This window comes from Chlamydomonas reinhardtii, chromosome 3 (genome assembly GCF_000002595.2).
Source record: "Chlamydomonas reinhardtii strain CC-503 cw92 mt+ chromosome 3, whole genome shotgun sequence".
In the NCBI taxonomy this organism is placed as follows: domain Eukaryota; kingdom Viridiplantae; phylum Chlorophyta; class Chlorophyceae; order Chlamydomonadales; family Chlamydomonadaceae; genus Chlamydomonas; species Chlamydomonas reinhardtii.
In genome coordinates, this window is record NC_057006.1 from 7,632,300 (window position 1) to 7,649,866 (window position 17,567).

Genomic DNA, 17,567 nt, shown 5'->3' on the forward strand with positions numbered 1-17,567 from the left:
TCCTTTGCCGGTTGGCCCCACGCCCTCTGGGCTGACACTGTGCGGCGCAGCGCCAAGTCCTGGATCAGCACATCGCCGCGGCCAGGGGTTGGACAACAGGGGTACGGGCAGGACGGCATTTGCAGCCGAGGTGCGGCACTACAAGTCAGCGGGGCCCGGGGCCTCACAGCACGCAAGCGCGGAAGCGCCGCACAGGACGGCCTCACGGTGACATGGCCACCTGGCATGCCCACAGCCTCACACCGCCCCTCCCACCTGCTTCCCGTGGCCACGGCCTTAACCTCCATCAATGGGCTTAAGGGCCACAGCCACTCCCGTCCGTACACCACGCCACACATCCGTCAAAACTCCAACAGCCTCACGAGGCCGCACACCTACCGCCCCCATCACGCGCACCCCTTCCACACACCTCCCTCACCTCTCCCCCTCCACACACACAAAAACGCACATCTCTACGCGCGCGTGAGGAAGGGGTGCAGCACCAGCTCCTCCGCCGGCCGCACGCCCCGCACCAGCGCCGCCACCAGGTCCCACCCCGCCTTGTCGCCGCCCTCGCCGCCGTCCAGGAACGCCACCAGCTCGGCCAGGGCGGGGTCGTCCGCGCAGTAGCTGCGCAGCGCCGCCACGTCGTCCGAGTAGATCTCGAACAGCAGCCGGGTGAGGGTGGGCCGCGGCAGCGCCCCCGCGGGGCTGGTGGCGGTGCCGGCGGAGAAGACCTCCAGCAGCGTCAGCGCAGTGGCCTGTGGGGGTGGGGCGGGGTGGGGTGGGGGCATGCGCCCGAGCCAAACGAAGCAGGTAACAATTGTCAGGGAGTCGTCGTTGGGTGGTTGGGGTAGTTGGGGTCGGGTGTTGCAGTTACGGGTGGGATGTGCCATGGACTTGAAGGCTGTTTCACGGCTCGCAGGGGCCATCACCCACCCACCCACCCACCACTACTCCCACCCACTACTCCCACCCGCCCGCCCGCCCGCTGCACCTGCAGGTCGAAGCGGCGGCCCTCCCGCGGCGCGGCGGCGTCCAGGTCCTGGCCCGGCAGCTGCGGCGTGGCCAGCCCCAGCGGCGACGTGCCTGCGGGGGGGAGCGGGGCAGGGGGGAGAGAGGATTGTTGGGATGTCGGGCGGATTGGTGGACTGGTGGCGCGTGAGCACACAGTGGGGCGGGGGTTTGGGTGGCTGGGTCAGGGCCGTACATTATCAATTGCTCGTCTGCCCACACAGACACAACTCACACGCACGTAGCACATTCTCCTGACCCTGCCACTTTCCCTGCCTCCCCGACAACCCTATCGCTTGACCCTCCACGCAGCCCACCCCACCCCACCTACCCCACAATTTCCAACCCCATCAACCCCACCCGAACCCACCGGTCCGGTCCAGGCGGCCAAAGCCAAAGTTGTCGAGCTTCACGAACAGCTCCTCTGCGTCGGCGTCATCGGTGGAGCTCACGAACACGGTGCCGGTGGACAGCGAGCCGTGCACCACACCCGCCGAGTGGCAGTACGCCACGGCGCCCACCAGCGCGCGGGCCAGGGAGCGCAGCATGGCGTGCCGCGCGCGCCAGGCCTCCGCGTCAGCCACCTCCCTGTGTGAGGGGTAACACGTGTGTTGGAGGGCATTTGGGATGGAAACATGCAGGCTCGTGTGTATAGGGGGGGGGTCAGTGTATGTGCGAGAAGGCTATGGGGGTCGCATGCGACGTGTTCGTAAGGGTGGAGAAGGAGTGGAGAAGGCGTAGAGGAGGCTGTGTGAGCCGGCTAGCCGTGCAGCAGCGCCCGACTACGCGCTTCATGCAAGCTGCCCCCGCCGGCTTTTCCTTCCCAAGCATGCGCCTCCACGCTCCTGTCATCTGTCCTCAAACACTCGCATGTGCGTGCCCAGCTCCCACGCACACTCTTACTGCCCGCCCCCCCCCCCCCCGCCACTCACTTCTTTTTGAAGAAGCCTGCCCGCCCCTCCGGCGGCCGCACGTCAGACAAATACATGTTGAGTGGCTTCATGCCGTCCCACCTGCGTGCGTGTGTGTTAGAGAGCACAAGGACGTAACGCAAAGACCGTGTTCGTGTGTGCGTGTGTATATGTGCGTTATGAGTTGAGGCGGTGATGCCCACACTCACCCATCCGCCCCTCCTCCATGCAACGTTCACCTCTGCCTGTGCTCCGCTAGCTTCACTTGGTTTGGTTCAGTTTGGGCTGGTATCTACGATCCCCACCACCACTTGTACATCGCCCCCTCCGCCCCCCCGCCTGTACACCCACCTACCCACCCGCTTCTCCGTGCATCGCGACTGTTTCCTTACGGTTCAAAGTTAACCCCCCCCACACACACACACACCACACACCTGTACACCAGCCACACGCTGTCCGCCTCTGCGTCCATGGACAGCAGCGCCGCCTCCTCCGTGGGCGCCGACACGAAGTAGCCCAGTAGCGGCACGATGGGCGGAGAGCGCGTGGTGGGCCGGTTTGCAGCCTGGCAGGCGGGGGTGGTGGGCGTTGGGGTCGCGGGGTGCGTGGCGAGACGTCCAGACAAGTCCCGTATCACAGCTTGAGGCAGCATGCGGGGCACGCTTGCAGCGGCCCTGCTCTACCCCAGCGCCCGCGACTGTAGTACCCGCCGTTCCCCGACGTCAGCCCTCCAACCTTGCAATTTCAAGGGGGGGCGGGGGGGCGGTGGGAAAGGTGCTGGGGCGGTGGCGATACGTCCAGACAAGTCCCGTATCAGAGCTTGAGGCAGCATGGGGAGTCGCTTGTAGCCCCCACTCGGCCCTGCGCTATCCCAGTGCGCCCGACTATTGTACCCGCTGTTCCCACTTGACGTTTGGTAATGACTTCGTCTGCAGTCTTCATTGCATCCTGTACCGCTTTTCCAACCATCTTTGCAGCCCCTCCGCCGCCCCCAGTGCCTCCACCCCGCCGCCCCCCAGTGCGCCCCGCAGCACTCCCCACCGAGTACTGGTCCTCGGGCAGGCCGCACAGCTTGGACAGCACCAACAGCTCGTTGTAGGCCACCGCACGGGCCACAGGCAGGTACTCCTGCGGAGGGAGGAGGAAGGTGGGGAGGAGGAAGGTGGGGAGGAGGAGGGGGAGGAGGGGGGAAGGAATGCGACAGGCTTTGAGAAAGCGCAGCAGACTGAGACGCAAACACTGCAGGAGCAGGTGTGGAGGATGTTGAATCAGCACCGCCCCTGCAGGCTGCAGGCTGGCGGCATACCCAGCTTTCAAACCGCCGCTCGGTACCAGACTCCCATCACTGCGCCACTGGGCGGGAAGCGATTAACCCCGTCAAATATAACTCCCGCTACCCCCAAGGCCCCGACCCTGTAACTCTGCCCCACCCACCCACCCCATCCTTCCATGGAGGGCTACCCCCTCGACCCGTGCCCCCTCCCCCCCCCCCCCCGACCCGACCCGACCCGACCCGATCCGACCCCAGCACGGCGTCACCCCACTCGCCTTGAGCAGCACGGTGATGGAGCGCTGCATGGGCAGCCGCGGCAGGAACTTGGCGGCGTAGGCAATGACCGCCGTCACCCCCTCCACGGACGTGCCCGTGTCCTGTGTGCGCGCGTGTGTGTGCGTGTCGCAAATGTGCCCCGGTGTTGTGCCCCAGTGTTGTGCCCCGGTGTTGCGCGGCGAGTTGTGGCGAGAGCGGGCTTTGTCAGGTCCGGTCCTGGTCGGAACAACAACACCACACCCCGCCCTCGCCAGTCCACTTGGCTCCGGCATGGCAGCCTTCGAGAGGGTCACTCATGTCCCCACCTCAGATCCTTCCTGCCCTGTCTTCCCCTTCAAAGCCCCCATTGCCGAATTCTTTTCCTCCTTCTGCCTCCCTCTGCCTCCCCTTCCTCCCCCTTGCCTCCCCCCTGCCTTCCCTGACGCCTTCCCCCTGCCTCGTACCTACCCGCAAGGGCCTCCCCCCGTGCCTCCCCTCGCGCCTCCCCCCGTGCTTCCCCCGTGCCTCCCCCCCCCTCCCCCCCCCCCTCACCCGCATGACGCTGATGCGCCCCAGCTGCTGCAGCACCTCGAAGTCGTCGCTGTCGAAGAAGCCCGGCCCGATCTCCGTGAACACACGCGTCTCAAGCTGCTGGGCCTGTTGGTGTGGGGAGGGAGAGGGAGGCGTGTGTGCAGGCAGGGAGGGAGGCGCGGGGCAGGGCGAGCAGCGGAGGCCGGCGGGGAGAGGGCGGGGAGAGGGCGGAGAGAGGGCAGGCTGCTTCATGCTGAGGGCGCGCCCTTTGCGATAGCTAAACACCCCGTTTAACTCGAGCATGGGTGCACTGGTGTGCATGGCTGTAGCCGGCCGCGGTCGCCGAGCGGCGCGGGGGAGCGGCGCCGGGGGAGCGGCACGGAGGCGGCCGGCGAGAGGCACCGACGTCGCACCTGGAGACCGAACGCGCCACCTCTGGGCGTGTCCTCGTATCCGTCATATGACTTCCGCAACTCATCGTCGCTAATTGACGAGCGCAGCGCAGCTGCCTGCTGCGAGAGAAGCCGCGCCAACTGGTCGATGTCCGGGCCCTGCGCCGCACCGTCGTCCGCCTCCGCTGCTAATTGCCATGACCGCTTGCGATATGTTGTAGATGGTCTAAATGGGCTGCGGCGCGTGTGCCTACTTGCGCGCGCATGCAAGCAACGAGACTGTGGATGTTGGAGAAGCATTACCGCTCGTTTCAACTATCTATGCATGCCGAACGCTTGATTAGGGGTCTCAATGTAATTCCTGTGGTGAATTTAGCAGCGGCAAAGTTGAGTCTTGCGTCACGGCACCTTGGTCGCAGTCGTACGCGTGTCGTGGTCGGGGGGCGGGAGAGGGACAAAGGGGACGGGGAGCGGAAGCTGCTCAAGAGTGACCTGGTATCTAAGCTGCAGCAGGCGGCGCGTGCAGCAGAGGCGGGGGGCGAGAACCTGGGCGTTCAACAGCAGTGGAGCAGCGCCGCTGGATCGTGCGCTGGATCAGGAGCCAGCCGCAAACGTGCGCGAATGAGCATCTCAGACGTCGCAGCCTGCTGCAAACGCAGGGACCCTGTCGCAGCTTGAGTGCGGCTGGCCTGCGGCAGGGAGTACTTCAAAGCGGGAGTGGGGTTCAAGGGGGGCGGAGGACGGAGACGTGGTGGCCGCGTGGGTAATGACCATGGCGGATATATGCAACCAAGCGTGTGCCCCACGCGTGTGCCCGCCTGACAGCCGGGATGCCCGGAGAAGTGTTGGGTGCGCTTGGAGAGTTTTCCGGGCATCCATTCATTGCAGCTAGAACCTGGGTATCTATTGCAGAGATAACCTCGATTTGCTGTCCGTCCTGCTTGTTGCTATTACGGCTTGATTCAGCTTCCGCACCCCAATTCGCCGGCACTCGGTCTGGTGAAACGAGCATGACCAAGGGGGGCATTACATCACGAGCAGTTGCGCACTGCGTACAGCTCATGTGCGAGCCCCCTCACGCGTCCGCACGAAGGCGGTCACAGATGTCCGAATACCAGCTCTTTGCTACATTGCCCCTGAACAGGGGAATCCTAAATTATCACATACGGCCGCACGGTTTGACTCGCACCGTCAGCGCACGCCGCCCAGTCGGTCACGACACGACATACGCTCTCCGACCAAGGCAAGCAGCTCCGGCGCAGCCGTCCCTATCCGCATCATACTTCAGTGTTGCAAACTAGCTGCAACCCACCGGCTCCATACACTGACCACCCACATACATCGAACACCACCAGCAAAACAAACACCACCAAACGACACTAGTGAACACTACCACCACGAACATGTAGGGGACGATCCACATGTCACTGCGCAGGGCAGGGTTCTGCCCCATTGCCGTACTGTTTAATGTATGTGCACACGATCCCTCGGCGCTCACGAGCATCCTGCATCACCGCTCCCGCTGCAACCGCCAGCCGTTGCAACGCGCCAGAGCACTCCACAGCATGCGTGGAACGCCAAGCTCGCCTGCAACCGCCGCAGCTCACACCACTGAAGCAAATCAGGACCGCCTCACCCATCACCGAGACCGCACGCAGCGCCCCGCTTCACACAGACCAGCCGAAGCCAGCTCCGCGCGGGAGCATGCCGCCTCATACACACGCGCGCAAGTGCGAGCCGCTTAGTAGCGGTAGTGGGCGGGCTTGTAGGGGCCGTCAACGGGCACGTTGATGTAGGCAGCCTGGTCGGCCGACAGCTTGGTCAGCTTCACGCCCAGCTTGGGCAGGTGCAGGGCAGCCACCTTCTCGTCCAGGTGCTTGGGCAGCACGTAGACCTTCTTCTCGTAGCGGCCGGTGGAGCGCTCGTTCCAGAGCTCCAGCTGGGCGATCACCTGGTTGGTGAACGAGCACGACATGACGAACGAGGGGTGGCCGGTGGCGCAGCCCAGGTTCAGCAGGCGGCCCTCGGCCAGGACAATCACGCCGTGGCCGTCGGGGAAGATGAAGCGGTCCACCTGGGGCTTGATGTTCTGGCGCTTGATGCCGGGCCAGGCGTACAGGCCGGCCATGTCCACCTCGTTGTCGAAGTGGCCAATGTTGCCGACAATGGCGTTGTTCTTCATCTTGGCCATGTGCTCAGCCATGATGATGTCCTTGTTGCCGGTGGTGGTGATGAAGATGTCGGCGGTCTCCAGGCAGTCCTCCAGGGGCTGGACCTGTGGGGCGAAGGCAAGGGGGATGGGGAGGAGCGGGTCAGCGCATTGCACTTTAACGTAGCAGGACGGGACGAGATGCGTATACCAAGTGCGGCACTTGCTGCGAATGCCGCCACATACACAAACCTCTACTTTCTTACATGAAGTGTCCAGGGTTCCCTTTTAAGAATCGGCGTGAACCCCGTCCTTCCGTCCACTTCCACCTGCCAATCCCTGCCTACCTGGTAGCCCTCCATGGCGGCCTGCAGCGCGCAGATGGGGTCGATCTCCGACACAATGGTGCGGGCACCGGCGGCCTTCATGGCGCTGGCGCAGCCCTTGCCCACATCACCGTAGCCGGCGATGAAGGCGGTCTTGCCGGCAATCATCACGTCAGTGGCGCGCATGATGCCGTCGGGCAGCGAGTGGCGGCAGCCGTACACGTTGTCGAACTTGGACTTGGTGACGGAGTCGTTCACGTTGATGGCGGGGAACAGCAGGCTGCCGTTAGCCTGCATCTCATAGAGGCGCTTCACGCCGGTGGTGGTCTCCTCAGACACGCCCATCACCTTCTTGGACATGCTGTGGGAGGGTGGAACGGGCGAGGGTGGAACGAGGAGGTTTAGCATGGGCGTAGGGCCGGCTGCGGGAGACACGCACAAGCACTACAGACACTTGAGTCTCAAACTGGAGGTCTTCCTTATTGTACATTTGCATCCACGCTCCCATGCTGCTCATGCATCGCACAGCTTGGTCCGAGGATCCATCCATATCTGCTAAGACTGACTTCTTGCTTCTGCGACTCACCGGGTCCACTTGGTGGCGTCCTTCTGGATGGAGTCGCGGATCAGGCCCAGCACAATCTTGAACTCGGCGTTGTCGGTCGAGTCGGGGTTGGGCAGGGTGCCGTCCTTAGCGTACTGCTCCTCAGCCTTCAGGCCCTCTGTGATAGGAGGGAACAGGAGAGGGAGGAGGGAGCAGGGAAGGGTGAGCGATAGATTGAGAATGGGATGAAGCAGCATGGTGCAGACAGGGCCATGCAGTAGCACAGCTTCCATCAGACCGTACAGGCTGCCGCTTGTAGCAGCCAGGGCAGGAGGACAGGCGCTTCAAAGGGGCCAACGCCACGCGAGGATGACACGCACCGTGGATGAGCAGGGTGGCGTCACCACCGTCGTCCACCAGCAGGTCGGGGCCGTCGCAGCCAGCCCAGGTCAGGGCCTGCTCGGTGCACCACCAGTACTCCTCCAGGGTCTCGCCCTTCCAGGCGAACACGGCGGCGGAGTCGCGGGCGATGGCGGCAGCGGCGTGGTCCTGGGTGGAGAAGATGTTGCACGAGCACCAGCGGACCTCAGCGCCCAGGGCGGTCAGGGTCTCAATCAGCACGGCGGTCTGGATGGTCATGTGCAGAGAGCCGGTAATCTTGGCACCCTTGAAGGGCTGGGCGGGGCCGAACTCGGAGCGGCACGCCATCAGACCGGGCATCTCAGCCTCGGCCAGGTCGATCTCCAGGCGACCGAAGTCAGCCTCGGCGATGTCCTTCACCTTGTACTGTGGGTGGGAAAGAATAATAGCGGGCACGCGAGGTAAATTGGCAGCTTCCAGCAAGCAGATCAGTTGCCGGCGGAGAAGCGCGCGCGAAGTGACCCCAGCGTAGACCACCAATTCAGAGTAAGCGAAGCAGTGCCGCTTGTGCAATTGAGCACTTGCAACCCAGAAATGCCCCGGTTGCCGGTGGGAGCGAATATGATCGAGTGCTCAACAAACACAAGCCCGGACAACGGGCACTCGAGCGCACAGCGCTCCAAGTAGCTACTTCTTATGCGCCTATATGCATCTAGCTTGGGAAAGGCTATGCGGCGGCCGGTGCCGAGGATCTTTGCGCACCTCGCGGCCATTGACGTGGTCGACGGAGAGGGCCATCTTGACTGGTGTAGTAGGTGCTGTGCCTAAAGCAACAACAACCTGAAGTAAGATGGGAAAAAGGTAAGGCATGCAGGTGAGCGGGGACTGCTAAATGAAGGGCGGGTTGTCCCATTGCGCCGTACAATGTGGTGACGGGTATTTCCTGTGTTGTCTGTGGACCGGTTATTGTGCTGCGGAGTTGACGACGTGTCGTGGTAGCATGTAAGAGGCCAGCGCGCGGTGACGAAAATCACCGTGAGAAGAGAAGAGAATGAGCGACCGCTTCATGTGAACCACTCGATTAGCGCGCGCCGCTTTGCATTGCACTTTTGTTTCCGGTCGCGGTTGGACTGGTAGCTGCGCTCAATATCTATTAGATTAGAAACGTTGGAGGCGCTTGGGAGGCTCGTCGGCGACGCGGCGGGTGGTTGCGGGGGCGCGGTTTGGCGGGAAGTGGCTTCCCAAGGGCCTGGCTTGTGCGTGTGTGGCTGCGATTTGAGCTGCGTGCCAGTGGAGCTCTCACCGAATTGCCGGTCCAGTTGCGCAGCGCAGCGCTGCATCTTGAACTGTCTTGTGGTGAGGGCAAGGGGCAGGGGCGCTGCAGGGCCCTGCCTGGAGCATCAGCGTCGCCCTTTCCCCGGCATCCCTTTCGTCATGGGACCTCTCGGGAACGCCTCGGTACTGCTCAGGGCTATGGGGTACTGGCAGCCCTGTCATGCGGTGCCCCACACGCTGGCGGCCGCAACCGCTGCCAGCGACTCCGCTGGTGGGCGGCGGCGCCGCCGGAGTGGGTGCACCGGGTGGCTCGGGCCAGGGCTGCGGCTGAGCGCCTGCGCAGGCGGGCTGTGGAGCCGGCTGCGCCGCTGATCGAGCTAGCGTGCATTGCGTGCAAATCACGACAGGCGCACTGTTCCGCATGGGTCGGCAGCCGGGCGCACGGCCAGCCTTTCAGGCAGGGGAGGCTGCGGCACGGTCTGGCGCATGCAGAGTTGTGTTCGTGAACATCAGGTGCCCGGGAGTCGCCCCTGATGTAGATTCGTGTGCATGAAGCATCCTTGCATGCGTGTAGTAGTTACCGCGGGTATTGCGTGCGGCTGTACTAGGGGGCACAAGGACAGACAAACGACACGCATGAATCCGCGGGCTGTATGTGTGACTGGTGCAGCTACAGCCTGCGCGTTTCCATTCTTTCTGTGTAATCTGCCCCAGGCTATGGCCCCACGCTGGCGCACCACGAATGCATGAGGCACGACGAAAGCATGGGTTACACCTTGCGCATGTGCGCAAAGCCAGCCCACTCTCCTCAGCTCTCAACCGTCTCAACGCCCAAACACAATCACACTCGGCGCCCCATCATAGGCGCCCTGACGGCCGCACGCCAATCCTGGTCTCTTCGGCCGTGGCCGCACACCACCCTTCGCAAACTGCACCTGTCAGGAAAGACGTGCACTCGCTACCTTGTGCTTGTGATCCCTCCCAGCCCTGCCACCCTGTTCCTTCAGTCTGATCCCTCAACCTCGGCCCGCCACCCCCGTTCTCCTCTGACGACAGCTCATCAAGCGTGCCCAGTGGCGGGCTTGTCGTGTGCCTTGTCCTTGTGGTGCTCAATCTTCTCCTGAATCTTGTGCTTGGCGTCCTTCAGCGATTTTTTGATGTCATCTGCAAAGAGCCGCACACACAGGTGCACAGAAATCAAGGTGCAGCCGTGAAGGCCCATCCCCTTCGCGCATCCCTGGGTCGCGGTAGCCGTAATTGAGACGATACATAAAATTACATCCGCCACCCACCCACAGCAGCAGCAGTTCCCCCATGCTCCCGCCCGCTGCTGCCGTACGCATCCCCAATGCCCCAGGGCCCCACTTACCGCGGCGCTTGAAGATGAACCAGCCCAGGGTGCCGACGGCGGCAGTGCCCAGCGCAACGATGCCGCCAATGATAAGGTTGCGGCGGAGGTCCTCGTCCGTCTGCAGCCGGTTGCGCACACGGCGCGTCCCGGTCTGCGGGGGGCGGGGGGGGGCGGCAGCAGACATGTGGGGCGTGCGGGATCACACGGCGATTGCTAGGGCACAGACAAGGCAGAGCGCCGTGCGGGGAGGCAGCAGCGGGAAGGGCTAGCTGCCGGCACCCAGGGAAGTGCGGGGGCGACGTGCTGTTCGTAGCATTGCTGCTCGATTGTGTTCTAGCACGCACAGCGGCAGCTTCGCAGGGCTACGGTTGAGCCGTCCTCGGCCACACGCGGCCATCCTGAACCACGCAAGGCTAGCGTTGGACGCGCGCAGCTTCCGGCAAATGCGCTCCTCACCCGCTCAACGCCTACTCCTGCCACCGGTCCCGCGGCCGGCCGCGCCTTTCTGCTCGACCCGCCGCGGGCCCCGCCGCACGGTGCTCACCTTGGCGCAGTTGGCAGTGTCCTCACCAGCCTTCTCGGCCCTGTGCGTGAGAGAGCGAGTCATGGTGACGGCGCGAGGACGCTGACGACCACCGGACGGCTACGTGGGAGTTTTGCAGCGGCTGTGTTGTTCTGCGCTGTTTTGGGCGCGGTGTGCAAACTGCTTGTGGGCAGAAATAAGTTACGGGCTAGGCTCCAAGCACAGAAGCGGCATCAGAGTTCACCGGAATGGGGGCCAATCAAAATGCCCCCTAGGCAGCGGCAATTTACGCTCGGAACTAGGTCTGGCATGCGGCTGCGACATGAGCCGAGCAATGCAAATGAGGCGGCACGTGAGGCTCCAAAGGAGGCTCGGCGGCTCGCAGCAGAGCGCGCTCGACCCGCGGGCCGCAGTGGCACGAACATCGACCGCTCCCGCACTTTTACAGCGGGGCTGCCGCTTGCCCGTGCGTGTCCGAAGGCCCCCAATATGTACACGCCCCGGGGACCTAAACGTACCAGGCCGGGTAGGGGGCCCGAAGCCACCGCCAATCTGGCACGCCACGCGCTCCCATCCGTTCTCCCAACGTTGTATGTCGCCTTCATCACACACCCCGAGCACCACCACACATGCTGCACGCTACATTGTAAATCGGTCTGTGGCCTCATGCTGTCACTATGTGTCGCCACCATGCTGTATGTTGGTGAAAAGAAATCGAGGATGCGGCCACTGCGCTCCGGAAGCCCCTCCTCCTCCTCCTCCCCCTTCGCACGACGCCCACTGCCCAACAACTGGCCAACCAAGCGCATACTAGCCATGCTGCACGACCGCCTCCTCCCGCTCACTACGCAGACCTACGCAGCACCAGCCATTGCCGCCGCGCCCATCACCTCCCCCCCCGCCTACCGCATCACATCACACCGCACCGGACTGCTCTGCGCTGCTTTACACGTAGCGCTTGGCGCCTGGCCGCTGCGACTCCTTGATGCGCTCCTCCTCGATCTTCTTCTTCACCGCCGCCTGGTCCACAACCACCTGTTGCAGTGCAGCAACGGCAGCAGGGGTGAGTCAAGGGCAGCGTCACAGCACACAGATCCTCAGCTAGGGAACGGGAGCTGGAGCATGCAGGACACGGGAAAGCGCACCGCTGAACACCCGAACAGCGCTCTTTCGCAGGCACCGTCCCAGCACCCCTCCTCCCGGGTCCGAGGGGCCACAACTCACCGACTCGTTCATCTGCATGAAGCGCGTGATGGACTCGGCGAGCTTGGCGTTCTTGAGGAACTGCTGGCGGTACCACAGCACCGTGTCCTGGTGCTGCTTGTGCTGCGTGGCCAGGTCCAGCGCGCGCTCCCAGTTGAACAGCTTGATGTTCAGCTTGATGGCGCGGAAGACCAGGCCGGCCTGGGCGCGGTGGGTGACAGGGGGGAAGGGAAGAGGGAGGGAGGGAAGAGGTGAGGGATGAGGAAGGGGTGAGGAAGGGGAGGGCATGGGAGGGAGGGCGAGAGCGACAAGTTGGGGCCCAGACCCTTACGGCCGTCTCACATCCCAGTCACACCACCCCTACACCGCAGTACCCACCAGCCCCTCGGGTATCGCAGCACGATCCCACACCACCCGAAAGCATCACCCCACATCACCCTCACCCCCATCCCCCCACCCCCACCGCCACCAAGCCCACCAAGCGCACGCACCTGCAGCAGTATGGACTCGCCCTCCTCGGGCTTGCGCCGGTACACCGCCAGCTCGGCGTTGCGGCCCTCCTCCGTGGGGATCTGCTTCACCTTGCGCACAAAGTGCGTCTTGTCCACCTCGTCAATCGCCGCGAACGCCACCTCCGCCGTGTTCAGCTCCTTAGCCGCCATGGCCATCGCCGCCAGCGTGGCCCACATGGTGGGGTCCTTGATGAAGCGACACAGCCGCGTGGCCTTGTCCCACTGCTGCTTGCGGATCATGTCGTACAGTACGGCAGGGTAGGGCGAGGTGGCGGCGGAGACCAGCACGCCGTCGGAGCGGCGCACCAGGCAGCGGTTGCCGGCGAAGAGCTGGATCTGGGCCGACTTGCCAAAGTCCGAGTCGGACTTGGTGTAGCGCGTCTTGGCCAGCAGGTCCTTGTCCACGTACACCTCGCTGGGGTAGTACCACACACACTGCGGGGGCGGGGGGGAATGGGGTCAGGGGGTGTCAAGAGTGGAGTGACAGCTCCGTGGGGCGCTGCGAGGCGGAGCGCAGTGGTGACTTGCACAGCTGAGAAGGAGAGCGCAAGCGCCGCAAGCCCGACCCACATCTTGGCGCCCATCCCTTTCTCCTCTCCGTTACCCGCCAGCAGCCCCCCTCAAAACTCATCCTGCACCACCACGCCCTCCAACCCCCCTCCCCCATATGCGCCACGCTCTCCTCCTCGCTCTTTCGCATACGGCTCGGTTCAGCTGGGCTCGCATCTACACCCCCCCGATCTCCCCAAACCCCATCATTGGTTTAGTTTGGGCTGGTATTTACAACCCCCCATCTCCCCCCGCCGCCCCCCCCCTAAGCACACGCACCAGGCGCTGGTCCACCATGGCGGACAGCATGGCGGTGCTGTCGTGCCAGCGCGCCGAGTCGCACATGGCCGCCAGCTTGGCCACGTGGCGCTTCATGACGGGCAGCAGGTACAGGTCGCGGTTGCGGTCGATGACGATGAGCTGGCGGTCGTTGATGGTGCCGGCCTGGCTCAGCGCGATCTCCTTCACCTCCAACGTGTGCTGCCACGGCTCGCCCACTGGCCGGCCCTGAGGGAGGGGAGGGGAGGGGATCATGGCGGGAAGCGAGTGAGCAAGGCGTGTTTGTGGAGCGGCTGGTTAGAGGCAGGCCAGCTTCTGGTGGGCAGGCACGAGAGCCATGCCCGCACCCGCGCCCCGGGCAGCGTAGACCCTGCCTTCCCCCCCCCCCGTGCATGACCGATTCATGAAGCCCTCCGGATCCGCTTGCCCGCCGCCGCACCTGCGCCGTGTCGAAGAAGCGCACGGTGGTGCCGCTGGCCTGCTGGTCCAGCACCGCTATCGTGTCGTTGGACAGCGTGATCATCTGCGCGTTCAGCAGCTCGGTGCGCAGGCCCTGGAAGCGCGGGTTGCAGATCTGGCGGCCCTCGTAGGTGTAGATCTGGATGCCCGCCGAGTTGTCCAGCAGCAGGAAGTGCCGCTCAGCCTGTGCGGGTGGGCGTGTGTGTTGGAGTAAGAGGTAGAAAGAGGGGGGATGTGTGTGCTAAAGGAAAGCGCACCGGGAAAGGGCCGACACTGGGAGGGTGAGTGCGTGCGCGTGCGGGCCAGCCGTGTTGTTGCAGCCCGCCCCCCAGCCAACCCCCGTCCGTTCTCCATGAACGGCCAATCCCCCCTTCACGGTGACTACTGGAACCTATTTCGTTGGCCTCGGGCATACACCCCCGCCCTCCTGCACCCCGCAGTCGCACACCTGCAGCAGCAGGGTGACCGTGTCTTTGAGGTCAAAGATGTGCGGCGTGCCCAGGTTGGTGGTGTTGTACACGTGGCACTGCGTCGCGGTGGCCACGATCAGGTAGCCGTACCCTGCGGCACACGTGGCGGAGCGGCACCGGGTTAGGGCGCGGTACCTAGCTGTGCCTAAACAACGCAAACCACCCACCCAGCCTTCACGCCCATCCTCGTTCTCCCTTGCAATCATCCCCTTGCAATCACGCCGACGCATCCACGTCACAAGCACCGGCCACTGGCCCCTTGTCCGCCCGCCCTCGCTCCCCCCCGCCCTCACCTAGCGACACCTTGATGACGCGGTCACGGAACTCGGGCAGCTCGTCCGCGTTCTCGTTCAAGATGTCGTTCACCACAATGCGCATGTCGTCCACCACCGTCACCTGAGCACACACGGCAGGGCCACCATGAATGCATGCTCCCCTGTGTGCTCACGACAAACTGCACCTGCACAGGCGCCCTGGCCGGGCCCCGCCTTGACCCCCATCGGCTGCTGGCATGCCCTTTCCTGCTCTCCACATAGCACACACAGCGCACAAAACAACCCCCCCTAGTTGCGCTTGGACAGTCACCTGCCCTCCATTCGCCCCCACGCCCTGCAACCCCGCACCATCACACCCCGCCTACGCTCCTTTCCCTGCTCGCCCATTTCCATCCCCTTTCTTCCCCTTCTGCCCCCTCCCCCCGTCCCTCTCCGCCTTTTTTTCACCTGCCCCTCCTTGACCACATGGCCTAACGGCGAAGGTACAGATTCCGGCAATCCCCAGTGTACCCCAGGGGAGCACTTGGGCTGTCATTACGGGTTTGGGTCTAGCAACCCCCCTCCCCGCCCCTCCCCTCCCCGCCCCCCTCCCCCCACCTGCATCTTGCCGTCCTCCAGCGCCAGGTCCACCACCTGGCCGAACACCACGCCGCCGCTGCCGCCGCCGCCCGCCAGCTGCGTGCTGTCCGCCGTCCAGCTCAGAGTCATGATGCTGCCCGTGTCGTTGAGGTGGATCTGTGAAGGGGGGGCGGGCGGGGTGAGGGTGTGGTGGCGGGAGCTGTTAGGGGAGGGGAGGCAGGCAGGCATACGCGCTCGCTGGCCGCGCTGACCACGAGTACTTCCTGTTGCGTGTGCAGCCTTGTCCCCGGCCTCGTCACACAGCCCCACAACTGCTACCGAAGCTTTGGCCGCAGGCAGCGCGCCCAGCTACCTTCCCTTTCCAAGCTATTCATGCCCAGTCCCCTTGTCTGTGCTGGGTCGCTCTGCTTATGCTCTTGCACCCTTGATCCCTCTCCAGCCGTCAGCTTCCCTGCCGCAAAGCCTTGACACCATTCCACCCACGCATTCCACCCCTGGCTGGCTTTCCCTCCTTGGCCCTATCCCTTGCCCATTATCCATTTTGCTCGGCCTATACATCCCCCCTCCTCGCCCGGCCCCGGCCCTGTCCCCCACCTTGGAGTAGGCCCAGCCCATGCGGTCACACAGCTGCAGCGTGTTGAAGCCGCCCACCGCGAACAGCTCGCCGCTGGGCGCCCACGCCACCGACGTGACCGGGTAGTCGAACAGCCCGCTCTGGAACAGCAGCCGCCCAAAGCTGTCCCACACCTGCGGCGTGCATTCGCACGTGTCAGAGACAGCCGCCGCCGCCGCCGCGGCTCAACCAAGATTCGCCCCTCGCCATCCAGCCCTTCTCGCTGTGCGACACCACTCCCGCATTCTCCCTGCCTGCCTGCCCTCCCTCCCTCGGTGTGCCGCGCACGCACACACACACACACACACACACACACGCACACACACACACACACACGCACACACACGCACATACACACACACACACGCACACACACGCACACACACGCACACACACGCACACACACGCACACACACGCACACACCTTGTACTTGCAGTCCTCGCCGCCTGTGATGATGAGGTGGTTGATGGGGCTCCAGTCCACCTTGAGCACCACGCCGTCGTGCGCCTTCCACGCGTTCTGCTTGGCGTTGGAGGACAGCGACTTGATGACCACGTTGGAGCCGGTGCAGTAGCACAGCTGGTCGCAGTCGTAGGCCCACACAATCGAGTACACGGGGCTGTCCGCCTGCGCTAGCGTGGAGCGCAGCATGCCGTTGCGCGACCAGATCTTTACCGACCCGTCCTCGCCCGCCGTCGCCAGTGCCGTCCCTGCGGGTCGAGGTGGGCGGTGGGCGAGTGTTGGGTGGGGGGTGCTGGGTACGGTGGAGGTGTGCTGGGTGGAGTACCGTATGTGTGGGCTGGAGAGGTGTGTGTGCGTGTGCCCCTGCCCCCAGACGCACCGTCATAGCTCCAGCGCAGCGAGATGCACGCGCCCTTGTGCCCCTCAATGGACTTCTCCACGCGGCCCGTGCGGCTGAGGATTTTTACAGAGCCTGCGAGGGGAGACGCCGATGCGTGTTAGCACTGGAACGGGAGGAGGGTCGCCATAGTTGAGCGGCCCGCCAGGGTACCACACGGCGAGTGCAGCCAACCGGACGCACCGTCTGTGCACGCCACCGCGAATACGTCCGTCCCGCCTGCTTGCGTCTTCTTCGAGCTCACGGGGTACCAGTGCATATCCGTGAAGTATGCGTCCAGAGTGCTGACCTGCATGCGCAGAGGGCATACGAGGGCGCTCGGAACCACGGACGCATGTCGCAGCATCTCTGGCGTGGCTTCAGGTGCAAGCAAGGCACACATGCGAACGCGGCATGCAAGTTACCTTCTGCTCTGGCTCCCCCAGCATGTTCCATTTGTGAATAGTCTGGTCGTCGCTACAAGTGAACAGTTCATTCCAGACATTCCAGCCCACAGCTGCTGTTAATTCGCTGTGCACATTCGCGCTGGACTGCTTGACCTTGAGACGCATCCTGTCTAAGGGGCCCTGCCCCGCGGAAGAAGTTGATTGCCGCGCCCTTGCAGTAGGCTACAGATGCATCGACGTGCCTAAAGGTGCCCCGCTCTAGAGCACGAGTTTGAGGGAGGTTGGTCGCAAGCGAAGGCCGCGCGCACCCGGAAGAACAATTAGAACGAGCCCTTTCTTGTAATTTGGCCTGGAAAGCTGATAGTTATGCTATCCTCTATTCAATGCTTTCCGCCAGAGCTGCAGGTCGCCAAGCTAGGCTGAGAGAAGTATGACCCCCATGCAGTTCGCCGAACAGCCCGGGAAAGCTGGACTGATAATATAATAGCTTCTTATGCCT

General features: G+C 63.9%; 5 protein-coding genes across 5 annotated transcripts; 1 reads left to right on the plus strand and 4 right to left on the minus strand.

The window, feature by feature from the left end:
• Positions 1-108: 108 nt before the first annotated feature.
• Positions 109-4,700, minus strand: CHLRE_03g204300v5 (uncharacterized protein). Its single transcript, XM_043061451.1, has 9 exons — positions 4,377-4,700; positions 3,985-4,089; positions 3,453-3,554; positions 2,946-3,032; positions 2,339-2,469; positions 1,926-2,006; positions 1,364-1,581; positions 977-1,068; positions 109-740 (listed from the first exon to the last, which is right to left on the minus strand). Exons 1-9 carry the CDS (start codon positions 4,653-4,655, stop codon positions 453-455), a joined length of 1,383 nt encoding a protein of 460 aa, XP_042926503.1. The 5' UTR covers positions 4,656-4,700; the 3' UTR covers positions 109-452.
• A 424-nt stretch (positions 4,701-5,124) lies between these two features.
• CHLRE_03g204250v5 (uncharacterized protein) lies at positions 5,125-8,587 on the minus strand. The gene is made up of 5 exons (XM_043061450.1): positions 8,497-8,587; positions 7,755-8,160; positions 7,417-7,552; positions 6,852-7,191; positions 5,125-6,630 (listed from the first exon to the last, which is right to left on the minus strand). Exons 1-5 carry the CDS (start codon positions 8,530-8,532, stop codon positions 6,097-6,099), a joined length of 1,452 nt encoding a protein of 483 aa, XP_042926504.1. The 5' UTR covers positions 8,533-8,587; the 3' UTR covers positions 5,125-6,096.
• Positions 8,588-8,810: 223 nt separating this feature from the next.
• Positions 8,811-9,725, plus strand: CHLRE_03g204212v5 (uncharacterized protein). Its single transcript, XM_043061448.1, has one exon. It carries the CDS (start codon positions 9,169-9,171, stop codon positions 9,379-9,381), a length of 213 nt encoding a protein of 70 aa, XP_042926505.1. The 5' UTR covers positions 8,811-9,168; the 3' UTR covers positions 9,382-9,725.
• A 41-nt stretch (positions 9,726-9,766) lies between these two features.
• Positions 9,767-11,180, minus strand: CHLRE_03g204200v5 (uncharacterized protein). The gene is made up of 3 exons (XM_001693288.3): positions 10,905-11,180; positions 10,379-10,511; positions 9,767-10,173 (listed from the first exon to the last, which is right to left on the minus strand). Exons 1-3 carry the CDS (start codon positions 10,965-10,967, stop codon positions 10,070-10,072), a joined length of 300 nt encoding a protein of 99 aa, XP_001693340.1. The 5' UTR covers positions 10,968-11,180; the 3' UTR covers positions 9,767-10,069.
• Positions 11,181-11,313: 133 nt separating this feature from the next.
• CHLRE_03g204150v5 (uncharacterized protein) lies at positions 11,314-17,438 on the minus strand. Its single transcript, XM_043061447.1, has 13 exons — positions 17,087-17,438; positions 16,866-16,971; positions 16,665-16,757; positions 16,247-16,533; positions 15,804-15,956; positions 15,228-15,365; positions 14,649-14,751; positions 14,334-14,446; positions 13,866-14,069; positions 13,427-13,654; positions 12,578-13,033; positions 12,108-12,287; positions 11,314-11,918 (listed from the first exon to the last, which is right to left on the minus strand). The coding sequence occupies exons 1-13, from the start codon at positions 17,231-17,233 to the stop codon at positions 11,829-11,831; spliced, it is 2,298 nt and encodes a 765-aa protein (XP_042926506.1). The 5' UTR covers positions 17,234-17,438; the 3' UTR covers positions 11,314-11,828.
• Between the last annotated feature and the right edge of the window lie 129 nt (positions 17,439-17,567).